We start from the raw sequence: 23,708 nt of genomic DNA on the forward strand, positions 1-23,708 counted from the left end.
AGGAGCCTAAGGATGCACAGTCACCCCACCAGCAAGTGAAAGGTACCCAAGAGGGGGACTAAACCTGCCTGTAAAAGCCCTGGGCACAGCTCTGCCCTGCAGTGCAACAGAGACCTTTGAAAGGGCTTCTGAGAACCTGACCGTCACTGACTCCAGCGCAAAGAGCTTCAGCACAAACATCTCTGGGTAAATTTAAGACAAACTCGTAACTGGATTCCTTAATTACTGCAGTGATGTTACATGTACAGCATTTTAATAAGCTAGCAGTATTATAAACATATTAGGTATGCATTTTTAAAACAACTGGGTTTTTAAAAGTAAAAAACAATAATTAATATTAATCAGTTTATTAAAAATGTCAAGATTCAGTACTAATAAGTGTTTATTTACAGTTAAAATACTTCTTTAAAATGATATATATAACAACCAAAAGCTCAAAATTAAGATTTCACTTTCAAGAAGTAACATTTAATGTACTGTAAAATTACCTCGATAATATAAAGGACTATATTCTTGTAGAAACAATACAAGATGCATTTAGCTACTCTGTTATAATTCCAGGCTCCATGAACCAACAGCAAGTTCTTCAAATACTTGAACTGCAAAAAATGAAAAATGAACAAACATACAATTAAAACATACATACACCAATATAAATCATATTTTAAAATATTTTATTGTAGTATTTTGCAGTGTAATGACTGACCTGAGCAATTGAGTAGTCTGAAGAATTAGCAGCCTGTAGACCTTCATTCCCACTAATACCAACACCAACATGTGCTGTTTGTATCATACTAACATCATTTGCTCCATCACCAATCGCTAGAGTTACTACCTTAACTTGTTTTTTAACCATTTCTACAACTTCAGATTTTTGAAGAGGTGATACCCTAAGGGATAAAACAAAGAGGCAAGTTTAATACAGGACTTTCATATGTATGTACTTTTAAAGCATACTGTATATTCTGTGAAAAGGTAATAAACCCAGGTCAATTAACATACCGGTCTTGTTATTGCCCTTCAAGGGTATACACTAAAAGTGCATTCACAGCAAAATGCATAGAAAACTTGGATTTGTTGAAGCAAGATGTTAACAGGACTGGAGAAACAAAGGGCCCCTAAACCACAGCAATGGAAGGAACCCCAAATGCTGCCCCTACCAGTAGCAACTTACAACAAGTGCAGACTTTGGCATGGTTTATTGTTATGCTGTTTATTTTCCTCTCTGTTTAAATACTTACTTTATACAGAAACAAGAAGAGATAGATTTAAAAGCAAACAGTCACAAATAGAATGGACTGCCATTATGTTACCACAGCCTACACTGAGAAATTAGAGGAAGTAACTTTGCACATGGAGTCTTGTTCCTCTACTTAGTTTATCTGCTGGTAACTTTTACCTTGTTCTTTTCAGGACTGTTCAATTACCTGTCATTAAGAGAATGTCTGTTCACAGTTGACGGGACAAATTATTCCAGGGGTGACAGCTCAGCTGACTGAAAATATATCAGTTTTGCCTACATCTACCATTGTATGTGTCACACATGTACCTCCCATTTTGTTTTGTAAAAGTTCTACTCTTCAAGTTGAAATTCAGTCCTTGTAGTATTTGAGACATGGTAACTAAAAACAGTATACAGGAATTATTTGCTAGGACTGCTGTGTTTCACAGGGTGGGGAAATAAGGAGCAAGCCTTAAGCAGCGTGGCAATCTGTGTTTGTGAATTCTGGCACTGGAGTCAGGGATCTAACTGCACCCCTCTTGTCTCACGGTACAAACAGAAACCAGATGAAAAGCAAAAAGCCCTGTGAGTCTGTCTCCCAAACTACCACCATTCACCGCTTCCTACAAAGAGAGCAATTCTGGTACCGATGCATGACTCCTGTGTGAAGATGGATATATAGTATCACTGAAAACTGGAGTAAAAACAGGTATTTATAATTAATTTCCTACAAGTCTTCTATATGCTCACTCAATGCAATAAACCTCCTGGTTTTTTATTATAAATTTCCGGAACGTGGCAATTTGGGTTGTGAATGACAAAATTTCAGGGTTAAAGCTTATATGCAGGGATGTTCATAACCTGGACTTAAATATCCAGGTTAAAAATTGAAATAAACATTTCAGAATGTTTACACACAGAAACATACAGGAAATTAAGTTTCAGGGAACAAATTTGCAAAGGAAAGCACGAAAGAGCAATTCGTTCTAAATAATTGCTGCTGACTGAGACACTGCCGAGCAACGGGGCCTGTGGAGTTTGTGAGTACATTTCCCACCTGAACCAAGACTGCTAGTATAGCACTGACAAGCTCAGTCACAAAAAGAACCAGACCACTAGGCGCCACAAATTCTGCTGTATTGTAGCATCTGTGTAATGCTGGGGTTGCTCCTGGAAGCTGAGGCTCCCAAAGGGAACATTCTCAAAGTACGTGAAGGCCTCATGATACTTGAGAATATTACACTGTTATATTATTGAGATTACTGACAGGCAAGGTTTTTTAAAGAATTATAGTTCAAATAATTCAATCAAATCCAGTAACTGACTAGCAAAAAATACTGTCCTATTTATATTAACTGATTTTTAAGATCACAAAACCAGTGCTAATGAGGGCAATAGTAAAAACAAGTCACCTAAAAGGAAACACAGTGTTTCTTTGACTAAACACATTAGTCAAACTATTTTTCAGTAGATGTCATAATAAAATGTTCATGCCTGCCCCGTGATTTCTGGCATTACAGCCAAGAGTGGATGATTTGCCAGTCCTGACACTGGACAGACTGACATTACAGGTTACAATGTATTGCTCTCTATTTGGACCAAACTTTTGATCCTTAATTTGAGAGGAAAAGTTTTCTTTTCCCACTGGTCGCATAAATTTCCTCATTACACTTCTTCCTGCTTCCCCCTAAAAAAAACAGAAACAGAACAAAACTGCCATCTCTTTTAAAATAAACATAAAAGAGATGTTAAATTCTTCACATTCCACTCTAAGTTTTTACAGTTAAAGAACTCTAAAGCACCAATTATTTTCTCTCCATTAAGCACTAATAACAATGCTTGGCCATCACTTTGTCCAGCTATCTGCAAACTGTACCATAGCTACAAAAAGCACAACCAACAAGAAATTACATGACTGCTGAAGCTAATGGCCATACCAGCTACCTTCCATTCTGTCTGAATAAGAATGAAATTAGAAAATAACTTTAGAAACCAAAACAATCAGAGACAGCATAACTCCTTCACATGACACACAAGCTATGATCTTTCAAAATGGAAACCAAATTTTTTCTTGGAATTGACATCTGAGGCTTGTGACTAATTAAATTGTGTTCATTGAAAAAGTAAATGCAGCAGAGTGGGAAAAAAGTTCATAAAACCCCCATATCTCTAACATCACACTGCTATTAACCATTCCCGTCATTAACAAATCCAAGTTAAAAAGATTTGTGAAAAGCTAGTAAGGGTAAAAATAGAAACAATGTTTGAAAAATTTTGATGAATATGTCCTTTAGCAATGCAAATTTCACCAAACTAACATAATTTTCAATGAAAGGAAAGCCTTTTCCCACTAAAGTAAAGGCTACTTGTAAGTCAGCTAAGGTTGTTCATTATTATTCTGAAACACAGTTTAAAACTGCAGCAGAAAACCAAGGTTTTCTAGACATGCTTTTTATGTCCTGATACCCACATTTATTCATATAACATTCAGGAAAAAATAACTTTTGTCTAAACCAGTAAACTATAGTAACAATCAGAATTCTTAGTAGTTAAAATATACAACATCCCTGAACCTTGGAGTACTTAAAAGCTGAAAGAGGATTCTATGCTGAGGAAGTCAACTTACCAAGTGTTAGACAGAACTGTTTTAAAATGTATTTAAAAAAATAAAGGAATAAAAATAATACAGCCTTCAAACTGAAGGTAGCTATGTAATCACATTATTCAGTGGCCAGCACAACACATGCTATTGGACTTCTGAAAAAGCTGTGTGGGATGACTACAGCCTTGTGGAAAACCTGGGACGAAAGTTTCTGGGCAACACCCCTTTTGAAAAATTCTGTGGTCCACCTATATGAAAAAAAATCTTTCTATGATCTTTTGGTACATGTTTTATTTGAACTCTGCTGTTGAGAATTGTATTAAAACTTGCTACTGCCAGCTTCTACAGAAGATTACTGACCTGAGTACTTATTTTTAATTTTTTAAACTTTTCATGAATAGTGCCTTAATTCCTTTTTAGACAATGTTATAGGGGCAACTGGAAGATGGCACTCTCATTGCCTCAAGTTCATGGTGAAGCCAGTAAAAAATATTTTTCATTCATTTTGCTCACTCTTAGCTGTACATTTTCACTCCAGAATAACCCACTTAACATTCTTCTTGCATATATTACTCTGAATCCAATATAGAGTTGGAATTCAGTTTGCTAAAGTCTTTAAGCCAAACATCTGCTTGGAATTAATAACATACAGAATTTTTTTTGAAAAGAAGCATCTACTGAATATTTTTCAGCTTCATCTGGGTTACAACTAGTCTTAAGACGAATCCATTGGTAACAAATGCTTCTGCACAAGCGAATGCAGTCTGCAAACTTAAAAGAAAGTGATGTAATTTGTACTTTTAAAACCAAGGAGAGCTTAAGATGTTTACTGCCTTTATACAGATGAAGAAAGAGCTTACATTTTTTGTTTAGTCTGGATTATATATGTATATATATACACACATATATAAATAAATTTTTAAAAAGTTATTTACCTTAATTAAAAATTACCATTTAAAAATTTTTATTTTCAAGCTCATAAACAAGGAAATTAAGTTTTTGTTACTAACGACAAAGCATTTAACATAAACAAATATTTTGGCAGAATTTTGACTTTTGGGAAACATGGGATATTTAAAATATTTACATTAAAACAGTGAGTATTACGATCAAGCATTTTAGTTTTAAACCTGTAGCCAATTTTTAAGCAACCACAAAATATGTCAGACATATATCTAGATATGCATTGAAGCCAGCTGACCTAAGTCTATTATGGAAGTGTAAAATGAAGAAATGGCAGAAAGAATGCTACTAGAACAGAAACTTTCATTTTGTATTTTGTTGTTTCATCACAAAACTGCCAAAGACAGCTTTATGTACACAATTCCCCTCAATGTTTCCACAGTTCAACAGAAACAGCAAAATTATCTCTTCAAATGGCATAAAACACATTTTGTAATCAAGGAAAGAGAAGAAAAAGAAACATAGCTTTGGAAGATCAGTTCTACATGCATCTCCTTGTTACTGTACTGAGCAAAACTCAACCTAGTAGAACAAGCACAAAACTCCAACTTATCTGTCAGAAAGACTACTGCCATTAGGAAAGTGTTTATACACTGTGTTTATACACAGTATAAATTGTTCATCAGTGTTAAGATCTCAGTCTAAAAGACAGTAAAACCTTAGTTTGAAATTCAAACTGTTTCAGGCTGAAGCATGGCTACAAAGCTTAACCACAAAAACATTAATTAAGAAATCTCTTGGTAGCATGACTTTGGTTTTCAAAAAGGATGGAAAGACTGCAAACCCAGTGATTACTTGGATACTGTAATAATACTTCCTTTGCTGTGTCCTTCTGCAAAGGCAGAAAAATAGTTCCATTTTGAACAGATTTTTCAGGTGAATCTGATTTATTTTAATGGAACAATGGAAGTTTATAGCTCTAATAGTTGATATTTACAGAAAAGGATAAAAGGCTTAACTGCATAAAAGAACTCCATAATAATCAGGCATAATAATGATTAAAAAAGGAATTTCCACCAACTTCAGGTAATAAAAAGCACCCAGCGTAGTACCTTTAACATTTTTGTGCACTTCTTATACAGTGTAATCCACAGCTTACAGAAAAGTAGCCTGTGGAGAAAGATCTACAAACGGCTCCAGATATGCTAAAACCTGTAGTTAACTGTAATATCAATTCAAGGTCAAGACTAGTGTCTCAACCTTGTTGAGATTACTCTCAATGGATTACAAATTATTTTTCTGGAAATATGCAATCTGAGTGACTTTGACAGGTGCACTCTGTTACGGACTGCTCTACAGTGATATTTCACTTGAATGACTGTATTTCATAACTTCAGTTTCTTAATTTTTGTATGTCAATAAAAACAGCATAGAGAGAGAATAATGTGAACCTTACCTGCAACAAATAACAGCTTTACATGACAAAGCCAAATCCAGGAAATACTGTCTTACTCCAAATGTCAAAGCATACTTCAGAGATTTACCATCGATAATGAGAGCAAAATCATTTTCCTTCCTTAAAGCATCACCAAGAGTACTGCAATGATGGCTGAGTGTCTCTCTTGTTCCCTGTTGCACAAAAAAATGGTGTCCATTATTTTGAATTCTTAATATTCTTAAATCCAAAATTTTCAGTGTGATCAGAAACACTGGAATTTTGGTTTTTGAGGAAATTGCCTTTTGATCCTGCTATCAAATATTATAAAGTGAAAAGAATATTAGCAATAGTTGCACTATTGAAACACAGTAGAAATGTTGTGTAGGATTGCTCTTGCATTCTGCCAAAAAAAAAAAAAATCATATTTTAACATAATTTAACAATTTTAACATCGAGTACATGTTATACAAAAGAAATTATTTTGTATTTTTCTATTGCTAATGACAGCTTGAATCATACCTACACCAGCCACTATTTTGTGATCCAGTACTGAGAACTCCAGCTTAGTAGACAATATATTCATCTGTATTTATGCAGCAGCCTGCTTTGGGAAGCTCACTGACATCTAGTTAGCTACAGTCCAGCTCTACCATGGAGTGTCACGAAGGAGAAAAAATATTGCTTGTTGCATTTCTTTCTTTTTGAATGACCTTTATAGAACTGGGTAAAAACTGTAAAACCAGCACCTGTAGCTGCTGTTCGACAGCAGCTGAACATGAGCCAGCTGTGCCCAGGTGGCCAGGAAGGCCAATGGCATCCTGGCCTGTATCAGCAATAGTGTGGCCAGCAGGACCAGGGCAGTGATTGTCCCCCTGTACCCGGCATTGGTGAGGCCACACCTCCAAATCCTGTGTCCAGTTCTGGGCCTCTCAGTGCAAGAAGGACATTGAGATGCCAGTTCATGTCCAGAGAAGGGCAACGGAGCTGGGGAAGAGTCTGGAGCAGAAGAGGGAGCTAGGATTGTGTAGCGTGGAGAAAAGGAGGCTCAGGGAAGACCTTACTGCTCTCTACAGCTGTGTGAAAGGAGGGTGTAGTGAGATGGGGGTCAGTCTTGTCTTCCAGGCAGCCAGTGATAGGACAAGAGGACATAGCTTCAAGTTGTGCCAGGAGAGGTTTAGATTGGATATTATGAAAAACTTACTCACTGAAAGGGTGCTCAGGCATTGGAACAGGCTGCCCAGGGTAGTGGTGGAGTCACCACCCATGGAAGTATTCAAAACGCTTGGGGATATTGTTTAGTGGTGAACTCTTCTGTTTAAACTGGCCTTAATTTTTCATCAGAAGCAGAATGCCATCAGGTAGCTCCAAGAATACTACATATTAAAACAAAAAAACCCCCTACCCAGGACAAAACAAAACCCCAATTATAAAACTGTCATATTTAAAATTCCTTTGTGGGCACACTCCCTATGCTGAAATCACATGCCTCAAATTAAAAGCAGCATAAAAATGTCCCTTATTCAGGTGACAACATTTCCATGAAATATTTTTCAGTGAAGCTGAATGGTAATCAAACTATTTTGTAGTTCCAGTTTAAATTCACAATTAAAAGAATAAGGCTATGTTATGACTTCTGTCTATGATTAACAATACTATAGTGAAATTTAGCAGTCCATTAGGTTAATATGAAGGCAAAGAAAATCCAGTGCTTTTTTATTACAACTATAAGAACTGACTAACAAAACCCACATTTTGTTTGCGAAGCTAAGCAGATGTTCATGGGACTAGAGCCCCAAACAACACTGCAAAAACTTGAGACATCGAAATGCTTTCAGTTCTATACCAGCTAATGCCTACTGGGGAGAGGAGAGGTGGGTGGGGTTGAGGTATTTGTCTTTTAATTTCATAAATAAGGGTGTTTGTTTATACAAAAGAGGATCTTTTTATTTTAGCATATTTTTTGTAAGCTCAGTTCACAGAGCTGGGATATAGTCTGAACAAATATATTTTTTTATTCTAACTTCCTCTGTCTTGCATGCTTAAGTCATAACAATGACCATATTGATGAGGTATTTGTTTTATTAAATCTTTTTTTTTTACATGTCTTAGAGACAGGGGACTCTGCCCGTCCATAAAGGGATTTTAGGAGAAGCCACTGGTATTCAGTGGACATGTACTATTATTTTAACAGCAAGGGGAAGAAGCAACCACTTAATGCCACTGTTCTCAGTGCAATGTTTTAGTGTTTTTCAGAAGAGTATGCAGACCAAGAAAAGCCAACCTCCCTAACTCCAATGACCCTATCAACATCTTTATATAGTCAATAGGCTATACCTTAGAGACAAGGAGGAGAAGACTGCCACAGAGCAACTCTTCTCAAAGATCCCAAATACACAAGTGCCACTACACTGGGATTACTTTCTTCAAGGCTGCTCAGTTCCACCTGAGTTGAGGAAACTGCACTGCCCAACAGCCCTCATGGGTGCACAGGTACCAGTACAAGAGACAGACCTATGCCACTCAAAAGCCAAAGTTTCATTCTGTGTGGACTCCTTAGCAAACATTCCAGTTAAGCATTAAGAGTCTCTTGCCAACTGCTACTGGTAGGCAGAAAGGAAAGAGGAACTGATCCACCTTTGCAGCTGCACTGACTCAGCATTCTGCAATCACAGCACTCCATCCCTCTCTCCATTTCCTGAGACCTGATCCACTCCTCTATTAGAACTTTCAAGGTAATTTTTGACTCAACCAGTCACACTAGAAATAGAGACTGACATGTCATTCCAACCACACTAGCAAGCAAACACACAAGATATACACAAGGACACAAGAAAGACGTTCATCAAACAGTAAAATGCACACACCATCAAATGAGGCAGAAACTTTGTAAACAGTCTCTTGTTAAAATACTTGCACAGAGCTAGTTTACTCTTATGCTTTGAACTGTCTCTCAGACTATGTTCACCTGCTGCTGAAAAAACCCTTTATATATGTAATCACCAAAACTAGATTTGCAAGTGACCAGTTTTGCATATACAAATTCAGCTGCCATAAGATATTTGCATCTCCGTGTACTCTGTACTTGGGGCATGTAAGGAAAGGATCTCTCAACCTCTATACAATCTAGACACTCCAGTCTGAAACAGGGAGTACAGTGCAGCTATCATTTCAGCTACTACCTTTCAATCTTAAACTATATTTACATAAATTTACTACAAAAAGATATTGCTTGATAGATATTTATTGAACTTTTGAATCATCACACGAGAAGTGGTTCATTTGTAATGCTTGTTTAATGTGAAGCTCCTGGCTTTGCGCCTGCACGGATAAAATCTACTACATGGAATTTTTTGCTCACAGTTGTGAAGTTCCTTTGTGTAGTAGCTACACTGTGATTTCAGAAGGTGTAGACTGTTTTCCAGTTATTCAGTAACATTCTGTCACAAAGACCATACAGTCTTCCAAGCATGGAATACTAAAATTAAGAAAGCAACTCCCCAAAACAAACATGAACAACATCCCCCCAAACTACAGTTTTGACAGAATTTTCTATGTTTGTCCAAACAAACAGACACTCCAAACAAACAGACACTCCAACTTATTTTTTACACCATCTCCACCATGATGTCTGGATATTTTAAGCAGTAAAACAATGTTTTACTCTGAAGATTTTACTTACATCAAGAGAGCCTTCATTTATAACAATTAGTCCCATGTTCTTTCTCAAAAGTTTACAAGAGTGACCTGTTAGAAAAGATTTTGTTTTCAAAAATCTGTTCCACAAAATCCATTACAACATAACAAGGCTTTTTTTTTTCCTGTAAGAGAACTACAGACAAAATTAAAAATAATATTTCCCTTGCTGAAATCAATGATAAAAAAAAAATTCAACTGCATTTTAAACAGGTACATACAGGTACTAAGTCAGAACAGTTACAATTTCCCTTGCTGCAACTTGCAACTGTTCTACCTTATTCGGGAGTGTTTTAAAGAGTGTTACAGAAAACAATAGATCTCCCTGAGCCTTGTAATTTTTAGAACGCAACTTGCATTTCACTCAAAACTTGCATATATATATGTTTCCGGTATTTTCTTTTATTCTTTGCATTAAACAGGATGCATGTTGTGCTAACGAGGTAGGCTGCCTAGTCAAAAACATGTATCACCATTCTTAATGAAGTAGAAATATTGGCATTATGTGTACCGCCTCAAACCTGAAGGTACTAAGAAAAATGACCTTAGATCAACTGTATCATGTGCATATGGAAAGTTCTTTAAGATTAGAAACAATAACACCCAATAAAAAGGATCCATATGACTAAAGTAAGGCTTTATTTAGGGCATGTATCCACACTACAGCAGAAAGTGCAGATATGGTCACATGCAAAGAATATTAAATCTTAAAAGCAGCTTTCATGTATAACTATTTAAAAATACAGATTTATCATTGTTGAAATTAAGTCTTTTTTCCCCATCTTTCATAATAAAAGAATAAAAATAAACCTCTATTAAAAGGTTATAATACTTTAGTTCACCTTTCTTAGAAAGAAGGAAAAACAGAGAAGGGAAACTAAGAATACTTACATTCTCTTAATATTATTCTCTCTCACTGTCAAAAGCCAATGTATTCTTTCTAATTCATTTCATATGCTATAAAAAAGAACAATTGCCTATTTTTCTGCCTCTTCTCTACCATAACTTTTTCTTGCTCTTAGTATTTTAACAGAGGCAGAATCCATCATTCCCTACCCTCCACCTATCAGTGACTAAAAAATAAGTTCACATTCAAATTTTGGAGTGACATATAATATTATTATTTTTTACAAGACAACTTCCCATTCTGAAAGAAATTTACTCCACCAACTGCTATTATTTCTAAACGTGTAACAAAGCCATCAAATAAATGCAAATATAATACCAATATTAATGGCAGTCTCTTGTTTGTCCCCAGTAAGTATCCAAATTTTTATGTCTGCTTTCATGAGTGTTTCTATGGTTTCAGGCACTTTGTCTTGTAGTTTATCTTCAATTGCTGTTGCTCCAAGCAGCTGAAGATTCTGTGAACATAAAATATTTTGTACACATAGGTTTTTTTTTGGTTTAAATTCAATTTCAATCTTCCATTTATTTTATTTAACTCTCTGTATTTACATCAAGATTAATGAAATCTAAACTCATTAATCGGATAAAGAACTTCCAGTTTATTCCTATGAGCTTTAACTTAAATATCTGTGTGGCTTGACAAAACTACACAGTGTGACCACCCAAACTTCAACCAATTATTCACAAGCTCAGTAGCTTGTTCAGCAACAGCTACCTTTTCCTGAGGAGTACCTCTCTGATTTGAAGGCTTCAGGAGTACTATTACCATGCCTTCTCTCTTTTAATGATTTCTCTTCACTTTGTAAAAAAAAAATCCAAAACTCCTGTCAATTCATCTTAGTACTTCATGTCTGATTTTAACTTCCTATGGAACAAATTTACACAGATTTTGTGAATACAGCCATTTTTATATTTCCTATTTCTATACCTTTAAAACTAGCTAAATGTTAAAGACACCATTATAAATCTAATAGTGTGCAATCCTGGTAGCAGCATGGCCTGCACAGTACATCCTGAGAAAGTACTTGTGCAGCTAATACAAAAATTTGTAAAGGCAGCGGGGTTGTCACGCATTAAAAAGTTACACAGTTTCAAGACTGTTTTGTCACATCTAGATAAACTGCTCAGCAATGTTCACTAGTGACTGAAGCTATATACCCTCATCCCTCTTTTTCATGAATTAAACACCACAGGTTCTTGAGGCTCTGAATTTTATGCAGTTTCATCAATCTAATCTCTTTTATACTTTCCAAGGAAAAGAATCCCCAAATAAGCCCCTCAAAACTGAAGTACCAAAACTTCAAACACTATTGGTCTCATGCACTCCTTTTTCTTACAAATTTAATAGTCATGGGACCTTTTTTGGTTTAGGCAGTGAAGTCTTAAACACACTGGCTACTCCAGAAGCGTGGCTACTCCAGAAGCAGTGTTGCTAGAAAGACTCTGCTCCTGTGACACTGTATCTGGGTATAAGCTCACTTTGGAGGCCCTCAGTAAAAGAGAGGTTGACAAAGTGGAGAAATTCCAACAGATGGACACAAAAATAGCTTAGGGCCCAGAGCACGCTATATTAAGAGTACCTGAAGAAGTAGGATGAGTTTAACATGGGAAAAAAATAAGACTAAGGGAGGGATTCCTTCTGCTAACTGAAGCTTGCAGAGCAGCCATCCTTCTCCAAAATGCGTGGTGCACAGTGAAAGAGCAAGAGGCAACAGTCACATTCTGCAGCAATAAAAAATTTAATTCAGAAAAAGAGACTAAGTTGTGCATCAAAAAAAATTACCTGCTGCAGCTGGGAAAACTCCCTCCTTGTAGATATTCAAAACTTCATCAAAGTGTTGGGGAAGCAAAACTAGAGTAGGGATCTGTGTCTAGATGACCTCCAAAAGTCCCTTCCTAACTTGACTACTCCACTGTTCCAAGATCATTATATAATGAAGCAGATGTTGTTTATCTGTTTTACACTTTTTCACACACTAGAAGAACTCTGAAAAAGATCTTTCCAGTAGGTTCCACCCATAATCGACACTTTCCAGCAAGGTAGCTACTTGTAGCAAAAACTTTAGTCAGATTAATTGTACATTAATTTTGATTATCTAAACTGCAAGGACTACATGACACCACTGTCAGTATATTTCCAGAATTTTTTTTTCTGTCTAAGCGCTATTCCTCAATAGTGATTCACTTTTCATGGTATAGAAAATAAGGACAATCATTAAGAACCCACTCTTCTGCTCATCCCTCTGCCCACCCCCATCCTCCCCCCCCACCAACACAAACCCGAGAAAGCTACATCAAGCTACACATACTTTTTCAATTAGTTCATAGCTCTCCTCAAGTTTGAGTATTCTGTTTTGTATAGCTGTAGAAGCACGGTGATAGACATCTAACCATTCTTGATAATCACTTTCTGAAATCTCAGCCACAGCAAAACACAGAGTTCTTAAGCCTAAAGAGAAACCAGATAATGATTCAATATTAGTTAGTCCCTTCCCTGATATGCCTGCAATGAGTAAGTTTTGAAAGCTGAATTTTTTCTGTATTTTATGTATGCTTATGCCTGATTTTCAACTTACTGCTGCACATCTTAAAGAACTTTTAAAATATATGTAAATAAAAATGTGTTATAAATAGAAATTTATTCAACAGAATAACAGTTTCAAAAAAGCTGAATGTAATACCCATTATATATTTCAGGGGAAAAAAATAATCAATTTTTATGTAAGATTCAACTTAGTTTAAACTGTAAACAAGACACGAAGCAATCCCAACACTTGCTGAACAAATATGTACATTGAAACATTAAAACTGTAAAACTGGATTGTATTTCTGAGAAAAAAAATTATAAACTTAAATGCTGTTATGCTGGAAAGAAGTAAAATTAAAACATATCAGCATAAGGTTACAGCTGCCCTCTTCACCCCTCCTCAATATTCTTAGGAAATTCTAGTTTGAAGTTTATCATCTAGAAGCCAACTTTGAGTCCCCTCATTTAATTTTCCCGTCTCACGTATTTTTTCAGCTCTCCAAATTCTTAAAATAAAATCACTATGTACCATTTGGCAATTTTACTTAACAACATTTGAGCTGGTTGTTATTATTAACAGATTTTTTCCTTCATCAGAAATCTGAATTAAGCATTACAGCAAGAATTTGAGACTGTGTGATTATAAGAAATACCTATTTTTTGACAACACACATTTACATTCAATTTAAGTAGCTAGGTGTGAATTTTCTAACAGCTCATTTTCACATATTACCAGATTTCTAGAGAATGAAGTTGACCTAACTCTTTACATACTAGCCACAATTTGCAGGCTGATGGATTTAGAAGGGGTGCAGGCAGGACTAATGTAGTTACCCTTTGGTCACTTGCCCACTCTGCTCTAGGAGATGAGCAGCACCATAACCAGGGATGGCTGAATGTAATCTTTATTTGTTCACAGCTTTCTGGAGCATACAGCTCAGCACCAGCGGCAATTTTGAAATTTTAAGACGTTGGGCATGAAATAACACAAGTGTCTTAGATGTAGGAGTAATTTAGTTTAGATAAAAACCATGTGTAATCCTAGTACCCTGACAACTAAACAGCATTAGGAAGACAGTGTCTCACCATCTAGACTTAAAAGAATAAACTCAAGGCTGACAGCTCAACAGATTTTTTTTCTCTGCATAGTAAGGGTATGCTAACAAGGTGCAAAGCAATGAATACAGGTAAAGGGGAGGAAAGGAACATATGTCTGACTAACAGTGATACTATTTCCACAATGCTTTCAACATATTTTCTGCAGACCATAAAATGAAGAAAAGAAATCCAAGTGTATGGAATGTCAGCAAATGGTTTTTTCAACATATTTACTTTCTCTTTTAAAATCAGTGCCTAATTATTTTTTCCTGTTTTTAATATGATTCTTTTCATTGTGATTTAAAAGAATCTTCCAAATAAAATGTGGAAAACAAAATATCATTAAGCCTGGTTCTTAACAGACTGGAACAACACAGGAAAATTACACATGACTTTTCTATTTATCCAAGCAGGCATTAACACTCAAGCTTAATAAATGCTTATATATAAATGCCAGCCATGCTAACCACTTCATTTTTGAACAACACACCAAGAGCAGGCAGCAAATGCCAAGGACATACTGTCCTGCCCCATGAAAGGATACTCGTGAGAAACTTTGCAACATTATTGGCTGCAATTTAAATCTCAAACAAAAATAAATACTAATTTTTTAATCGATTCCAGAGATATGTAATTTTTTTAATAAGACTGAATTTTATGCTTTTTAAAAGGTTAGAAATTCACTCTTCTGAACAGTAGATCTTTTCATCTGTTGAAAAGAAGGATACAAAAAGCACCTGAACAAACCTCTTAATCCTATCATATCTACAGTGGTTCAAAAAACAGGTGGAATTTTTCACTTTTTATGTTGATTCATTTACTGCAACCTGACTGCTAAGGAGTTGTATTACTGATTTAATAAGAACAGTAATTAAGAACTGGATTGAAATTTTCTTACAGGACAGCACATAGTGATCTAATTTTGTCTTTTCTGTAACCAAATATATACCTTATGACCCAAACTAACTTCACACCTAAGTAACTTTTTCTTGATTTATTCTGGTTAAGCCTGTCTAGAACCCTAGAGTGTATCTGAGGCTTTGGGCTGTACCAATTTGTTTGGGTACAGTTCTGCTTTCAACTTCATTGTATAACTTATTCTAACTTTATTACTTTAAGAGTCTTTAAGACTAACCAAATGTTTCCAGCAGAGATCTTGATATGAAAAACTAACAAAAGAAACAGATCTGTGACTTGCTTCTGCTGTCACTGATAGAACTAAGAGACTGAAGCTGCTTAATACAGTAGTCAAAACTCTAAATTCCATGATAAACCAAAAGACAAAAACTGGAGGACTCATATGTAAGACAGAAAAATGACCTTTCATGACAGCAAGAAAGATCTGGCCAGAGATCAGTTAACAAAACGTAAGGATTTTTTTAGAAGGAAAATATTTTACCAAAGTTTGCTTTCCAATGTAAGTTTATTTCTTAAGACATATTAAAGATAATGTTGATGATTCAGTAGCAGTGTATTTGAAAAATGAAGACGTAAAAACTCTGCAGTTCAGATTCCCTTAACTCTTCAAATTTTGCTTTCAACTACTCTCTATCAACTCACTGATAAATTGAAACACTATGATACTGCAGACTACAACAATATAATCCTTTCCTGAGATACTAAGGGGGTACAGCATTGAACATCTAGGAACTGTGCAGAAACCTTTCTACCATCTGCTTTTCTGCTCACATCTGTACTGTGAAATCCACTGTAAATAAATGACTAACTGGCTGCTTGTGTCAATCATCTTAATTTCAGAGTCTTTGCAATTTTATTTACTATTCCTACTTCACAAACCCTCACAGAGAGGCTCCCTAGCTTTTGCAGCTGTTTTGTAAAAGTGATTGATAAAACTGCAGACACCAAAACACATCATATGGATGCTGGCAATCCCCCTTACTGGGACTGGTGACAGAAACAATACAGCTAAAAGCTACCTTAAAAGCACGACACTAATAATTTCCAACCATCTTTACTTTGGCTACTTCTTCCTGTGTGCCATCCCTACAGCATTCACTGGGTATGGGACATGAAAGAGACCATGAGAAATGAGATCTTCACAGAAAAAATGTGCCATGTGTTTGCTCTCTCGAAAAATATGTTTTGGTTAAAAGATTCCACTGTGTACTCTGTGGGTGTGTTGGGTTGTTTTTCAGGGGTTTTTTAAGCATGAAGTTATTAATGAAACTTCTCAGGAAGATTTTTCTTAAGGAGACATGGCTCAAACATAATTTTCAAACTTAACATGAGTAAACCACCACTGTAACACAAAATTGAGAAGCTGGAAAGTTGAGCAGTAACTGAATTTTGTATTTATTTTTATATTGAGTAATACCACCCACCTTCTGTAGCAAACTGCTCTAGATGTTTTAAGGTGATTTCTTTGTATTTTGAACTTTCGGCAAGACGGTCATAAATTACAGTATCCTACAAAACAAATAAAATTAGCTCAGAACACTTTAATAGAAAAATTATTTCTTTTTTAGGTACACAATACAAATCATGTAGGAAAATGGCAGAAAAATAGAACTGTATTATTTAAGCATCAAAAATTAGACATAATTTTATTCCAGAAGTTCAAAAAGGATATTCTAATCCTCAGATTTTCTAAACTTATAAATTCTGCTATAATGCAGCTTTTTCTTCTACATTTTTTGATGCTATTTCCCCTTATTTTGAAAAGTGCCAAAATGCTGTCTTCCTCTTTTAATATTACGCCCACAAAATAAAATTAGTGCTTCATAACTGCCATTTTCAGTTTTTTTGTAGCCAGCTTAATATACAGAATATTAACAACAGTTTCTTTTCTTCACTTGAGATGATAAAAAATGGACATTTATATTCAACAAACTTCCTTTCTTAAACCATTCTGGAACTGGATTTCATCATCTTCCCCCTCAAACTTGACCTGACATACAAACCAAGAACTAAAGAGCAACTCTGCTATTCCCATAAGCATTATGATAAGGATACCTTTCCACAGGTCCTGCTTTTGGGAAAAAATACTTCTGTGTAATATCAATGGTTGGTTAAAATTCCACTCTAGTCACTTATGCTAGATTACTATCTCTACCTAGTGATCCATGCTCAGCTACTCCAGCAAGTAATTAATACATTCATCTACACGTTCATCCATTTTCCTGGAGTACAGAAGGAAGCAATTAATAGGAAGTATAAAGGTATTAGTCCAGTACAAAGAATAGGATGAACAGGGCCATCCTATCTTCATAGGCACTTAGTAAAAAAAGACATTAACTGGTCCATCACATTGAACAGCTACACAGCAAAACAATGTAAATTGAAAGAGGTACATCGACATTCCTTTCCCCACATTTTCAATGTTTTGACTGCAGTTATAACAATCTTTTACTTTTGTATTTGTATTGGTAGCATGTATTCTTTGTTACAGGGAAAACAGAATAAAACTCACAGCTCCTTTGCAGTAGAGTCTTAACTTTCCTGATGGTGTGCGAACTATCACTGACATTCTCTTCCTAGTGCTGAAAGAGAAATAAATGCTCTATATAAGGTAGTTCATCAATACAAGCATTTACCAATATTTTACCTAGTAATATCAATATATATCTTATATTACACACAGGATAAAAAGTCAGCACTCTCTATTCTGAATGATGTTCTCAGCTGACTGGGATGGAAACAGTTTTACTGCCTAACAATTAAAAGGAATGCTATTTTCCTAGGCATACTTCTGTAGGCCTTTTTCCCATCAAAATGATTTTGAGAATTTTCACCTTCATCTGAATACTGTCTACTGATGACAAAAAAGCATCATAAAGAACAAAGCACTTATCATCAATATCATAAAGAGGTAGTGTATCATGGACTGTTTCACTTTTTCCTTCCTTCCCAGTCAGCCAGAGTCACTTGTACACTGTACTGTGCTGCAATCCTATTACTGTCATCCCAGAGTTTCATTTATCATGCAAACTTTGCAGTATGCTAAGAACTGGAAAGGGGCTGGACTAATTTTAACTACTCTCTGGATCTCAGTTGTTAATAAAATCCAAGTTATTTTTTATTTTTGTCCTCATAACTGAGGTAGAAACTGGAGAAAGCATGGAGAAGACTGTCACAGCCTGCTTTCTGTCTTCTTCTCTTTGAGGTTCACCAAAAAGCATTCTTTAGGTGCAAGATCATGTCCTGTCAAGATGTGTATTTTTATCATAAGTCTTTCAAATTTCAACTTTAGAAATAAATCTACAGAAACCATTCAGAGAACAAAACATTTCTCATACAACAGTCCACACTAAAACAGAGATGGAAATAAATGGTCCTTTAACAATTTTGGTTTCTGTTGGAACTGGATCCCATTTATATATTCATTCATCAAAGAGTATGAATGGTTCCTGAACTTTCAGACTGCCATGGAAATTCCTGTAAATGGAATGTGCACATAGGTGAAGGAAAGAATTTTATGATTACTGATGAAGTAACAGGCTGAAGAGTACCTTCAGGAAAACATTTTCTAATTCCACCTGCGTGTGCACTTTGCTTCAAGTAAAAATTTCTCAACAGCAATATTAAATTACATTGTTACCATGAATATTGCACAAAAGAGCATACAAAGCTATTAACTACTGCAAATGCTTTTCCATTTCACCTCTAATCCAAAAAACCTCAGGTAAGTAGAATTCCAAAAAACTTTAGACAGTGTCCAGTTGGGGATCTACTTAGACAACACTGGAGAAATTAAGATCATCTAAACTACAGTTAAGCTGCCTAAAATAAAAGAAAGTTGCAGATTCACATTGATTCCTGCCAAGACAATATAGCCTACTCAAATTCATTACACTTGCCTGAATGTTCAGTTCAGAAATTGTGGAGGAATTACAGCAGGTTAGAGGGTTGTATAAACAATAATTTGATATATTTGCCCTTGCCAGGTAAAGACTGAGCAATACCAGAAGATTGCAACCTTGAAGTCCTGCATAGAGCATCATATTATTTTACTGAAGGTGTATCAAAGAATAACCAGTGTTTTCCCATAGCATTCTGAAACTTTAGCTAGACAGACAGATACTGAATCTTGACTGACATACATTTAGTAAAGCTGCAATAAAGCTAATGACCAAGAGTTATTGTCAAGGACTCCTTAGTTTTATAAGCCTTTTTACAGCAGTGACAGTTTTATTTCCTTTCCTGGTGAACTACAGTAAGCCACTAAATTGCACTACTACAAATAACTGTCAGTGTGAGACCACTGTTTTTTTCTGTTTCTTCACTGTAGACGTGATGTGAGCAGCCATAAAGATGACCTGGTTATAATGGGAAAAAACAGAAGATGTTTGCTGAAATAGTGACAGAGAAAATGCCTGCAAGCCTAGAAATTGGAGACATCCTGAGATACCACCAATCTGCCCAAAACAAGAAATTATAACCAGAACTTTTTGTCTGGAAAAGGGAGAAAATACCAGGAGAATGTAGGAATTGACAAAAATCTGGAAAAATAAAAATTGGTCTGGGAGAAAAGAAGACACCATCATCTACTGGCTGTCCCAAGGGAAATACAGGAATTAGCAGCATCTACCAACTGCTGAATGTAGTGGTGTCCTGCATCCCCTTTTGTCTGCGCCCCACATGAATGACTTACTTGTACCCAGCATGGAGCCTCTTCAAGAGCCAGCTCCACGCAAATCATCCTCAGGGTGTGTTTGTATACATTCCTTTACTAACAGTAATTTTTAGTAATCTGTAATAAAAAAAGAAAGTAGAAAAAAGCGCCCCCGTGTCCTTGTGTGCTATGGAATCCTGCAAACCCTGTTGTCATCTCTATGTACCTGCAGGCTGGGTAACCCTTTGGGCTGTTACAAAGAGGCAGAATACCTGGTAATTCCCATGGAGTTGCAATGGGATTATAAATAGGCAGAAGCATCTTAAAGTGGCAGAAATACCTCTCTCAGTCACAAGATTTGCAGCTTTCAGAAGTAGATCTTCATAGGTCCAGTAACTCTAAAATCTGACATTTAGGATGAAACAACCACAGAAAACAAACACTGCTACAGAGGTTTTGGTACCTCCTCTGTCAGCCAGTCACTGTTTTTTTACTTTTAGAAGTATCAGGTCTTCAGTCACAAAATCAGTGTATTCTGGAGCTCTTTGAATGATTGTGAGGAGGTAAGGCCTCAAATGCTCTGGGATGACTTATGTCTGCCCACTACAACAGCTAAGACAACATGGATTACTCATGAAAGCGATCACACAGGAGAGACTAGTCAAGGTATGAATTACAGGTAAATACATTGGCATTGTAAATCCAAAATATAGGAATTCAGACAAGAAGCTTTAAACTGTAACTATCACAGATGGTTTCTGCTAGGCTATGGAAGTATGCCCCAGGGACATAAATGAAAATCAGTCATTAAATCAATACATCGACATACTCCAGATATTGAGATATTATTACTACATATGTACTCAATACTTGCCAGTGAAATTAATGCTGGTGCTAAAAATGCAATTTATTCCTCTAGGAAAACAAGCAGATACAAATCAAAACCTCATTCAGTAGCACATCTAGCAATGACATGTTGATTCAAGGACCAACGTGCAATTTGTGCACTGATAGTGGATGTTGCTTATACGTAATGACACAAGGAATCACAAACTCAAAATCTTACTCATTTTCACAACTAGCCCAGGTGAAAAGACAGTGCACATAGTCAAACATAAGACGTTCTACGCTTCTGCATCTTTGACACAGCGCCTTGCTATTCCCTGCCCTGCAAACACTTACCCTAGGAGTTGGTTTGGGCTGCCAAGAGACAGCTGCAGTTTTTCTATTTGTTACAGCACTAGGTGACAGAATACAAGAACAGGCACAACAACACTGCACAATTCCTTCCCTAACAGTACAGGAAGCCCTGAACAGCAGAGAATCTGAACAACTCTTTACTTTCTAGAACTAAAGGTACCACAAGCAGTTGTGGCATCTGAGCAGACTATCTACTGGAGGCAACATAAACTCAGCACAAGTTTTTAAAACACTATTTGCTAATTTTAAGAATTATCAGTATAGTATTTTCAGCATGCTTTCAGTATGCTCACCTGCCAATTAGATTGACAACTACTTCCTTGCTATGAACAAAGTATAATTACTATGTTCCATAAGTCTACTTCTCTTTTCACAGGCACAAGTGTAATCACGGAAAAAACAGAATACCAGAAGTGGCAAGCCTACCAGGTACTCCTACAAGTTTTACTTCTGTAATGTGCTTCTCCGGAAGACTATCCTATCAAATGTTGACACTGTTGCACTCTACTTGCAGAAGAGTAGTAATCTAGCCTGTACTGGAAAGCGGCAATGAATTAATTTGCATTTTTTCTGGGAAAAACTTGGAACACCTGCAAACTCTTAACAGTTTATTCAAAACAGATTACTTCTCGGAAGCGACAGGCTCCTACCCATGCAAATGGTGTTGTTTTGGAGCCAAAATTTCTCTTGCTGTGGAACACGGGTGACCTCTAGTGCTTCCAACAAGTCAATTCAAAGCACAGCTAAATATTGCAGAATAAGAAAAAAAAGTCTATAAAAACTGAATACTTAATAAAGTTCTGTGATCAGTATCCACCAAAAAACCTCCGAAGATTGAGATTTATAAGCAATTCTCCCATCTCCACAAAGTATCACTGTTTAAATTACAATTTTAGACTGACACAGAAATTTAAAAAAAAAAAATCTGTGAAATCAAGACAAAGCTGAAAACCAGAAACAAAGTAACAATCCTTCACTGTTACTCCAGAAACGAAGTATGAACTTCCACAGAAGTCAAATTAATAGCAATGCACTTTGCAGTACATAGTTGCTAACTTTCAAGAAAAGAAAATGCAAGCAATGCCTGCAAAAAAAAATGAAACCATGACATAAATCTAAAAAATTCACGTATGTCCTCTACATTATATAAAAAGAACATTAATTGCAAACAGACACTAAAAGACATTCATAACCATAAAAACTACTTTCTGTTGCATCTTTCATTACGTTTCATATTATTATTGCTATTACTATAACTAGAGGCAACTACTCTGATTTCACCCAACTCATACATCTTCAGTTTGTCTCTCCAGTATTGCACTGGATTGTTTTATTTTTTCATTTTTTTGGTTCTTTAGCTAAGCTCAAGGGAAATATAATAGGACAGGAAGGAAAACAACAATCACTTTCCACAGGCACAATTAGGAGTAATCATTTTAAGAAAAAAAGGAACTTCCTCTACATGCAAATCCCTTCCTTACCCTTTGCCAAAGTAAGCAATGGACCTACACATTTATAACACAGACAGCAAACACCGATAAAATATAAACAGCTCTACATAAGAATTGAAACTGCATTCATATTTCTTATGGGTACATTTGTAACTCCAAGAACTTTAACACAAAATTTTTACTGAAAGCAAAATACGTGATAAACTCATATTCCAAGTAAACCAACTGGTCAATGCTGTAGTGATGCTGCTCAGAACATAATGAGTTTCAGTCTAGAGTATTTAAACAAGCCATAGTTATACAAATGTATTTAAGGTCAAATGCAAAATTTAATTTTATCAGTCATGATAAATACACTCGCTTTTTAATAAATCATATGGTGCCAGGGCTTTCAGAAATACGTTTAGAAGTTTGAGTACTTTCCTATATTACTTTTCACAGATTTTTTTAAAGTTTTGAGATCAAAGGTTTTCTTAATCTTTGAGCAAAGGCAAAAGTGAAAAATATTAGTCACAATGTAGACAACAAGAAAAAAAAAAAAACCTCCAAAATTTTTTTACAATAAACCAGGTGTAATTTTAATTTTAATCATGTACTCTGCTTTGTATATAGTGTGTTTACATATTACACAGACGAAAGCTACACAACCTGCATACTTTGTCTGTAAAAATATAAAAAAGGCAAACATTTTTATTCATGAGAGAAATTTCTAAGTATTTCCACAAAAAGACACCATGTAAAAAGTTACCTTGTAAATTCCAGGACATTTAGCAGTTCATATCTCTCTTCCTGTCCCAGCTGAAGAATAAAAAAAGAATAAATAAAAAAAGAGTAAGAATTAAAAGAAAAATCTCAAGCAAAAGAACCAAACCGAACCAAACATGTCAATACAAATGTACCATAATGCGAAGCAAATACAGTAAATTATAATGTTACTCCAATGTACTTACAGACTCAATGATTACTGAGTCAGGTGTCCTTCCAGTGAATACAAAACGAAGATGCCTGGCTGCTCTGACCAATGCTCCTTCATCTGCAGCAAGTTAAATAGTTATTTTACAAATGTACCAGAAAACGGTTAGTTTACCCCATG

At 35.7% G+C, this 23,708-nt stretch overlaps 1 protein-coding gene across 1 annotated transcript in view; it reads right to left on the minus strand.

The window, feature by feature from the left end:
- ATP8A1 (ATPase phospholipid transporting 8A1) overlaps nt 1-23,708 on the minus strand; it is a 101,167-nt gene that overhangs the window by 40,867 nt on the left and 36,592 nt on the right. The window contains exons 18-27 of the mRNA XM_017744293.1: nt 23,566-23,648; nt 23,364-23,413; nt 17,823-17,892; nt 16,735-16,819; nt 13,077-13,216; nt 11,084-11,222; nt 9,845-9,909; nt 6,184-6,356; nt 707-890; nt 489-599 (exon numbers count right to left, since the gene is read on the minus strand). Of these exons, the coding sequence (XP_017599782.1) occupies nt 489-599; nt 707-890; nt 6,184-6,356; nt 9,845-9,909; nt 11,084-11,222; nt 13,077-13,216; nt 16,735-16,819; nt 17,823-17,892; nt 23,364-23,413; nt 23,566-23,648 (1,100 nt within the window). The remainder of the gene's footprint in view (nt 1-488; nt 600-706; nt 891-6,183; nt 6,357-9,844; nt 9,910-11,083; nt 11,223-13,076; nt 13,217-16,734; nt 16,820-17,822; nt 17,893-23,363; nt 23,414-23,565; nt 23,649-23,708) is intronic.

This window comes from Corvus brachyrhynchos, unplaced genomic scaffold (genome assembly GCF_000691975.1).
Source record: "Corvus brachyrhynchos isolate BGI_N302 unplaced genomic scaffold, ASM69197v1 scaffold17, whole genome shotgun sequence".
Classification (NCBI taxonomy): domain Eukaryota; kingdom Metazoa; phylum Chordata; class Aves; order Passeriformes; family Corvidae; genus Corvus; species Corvus brachyrhynchos.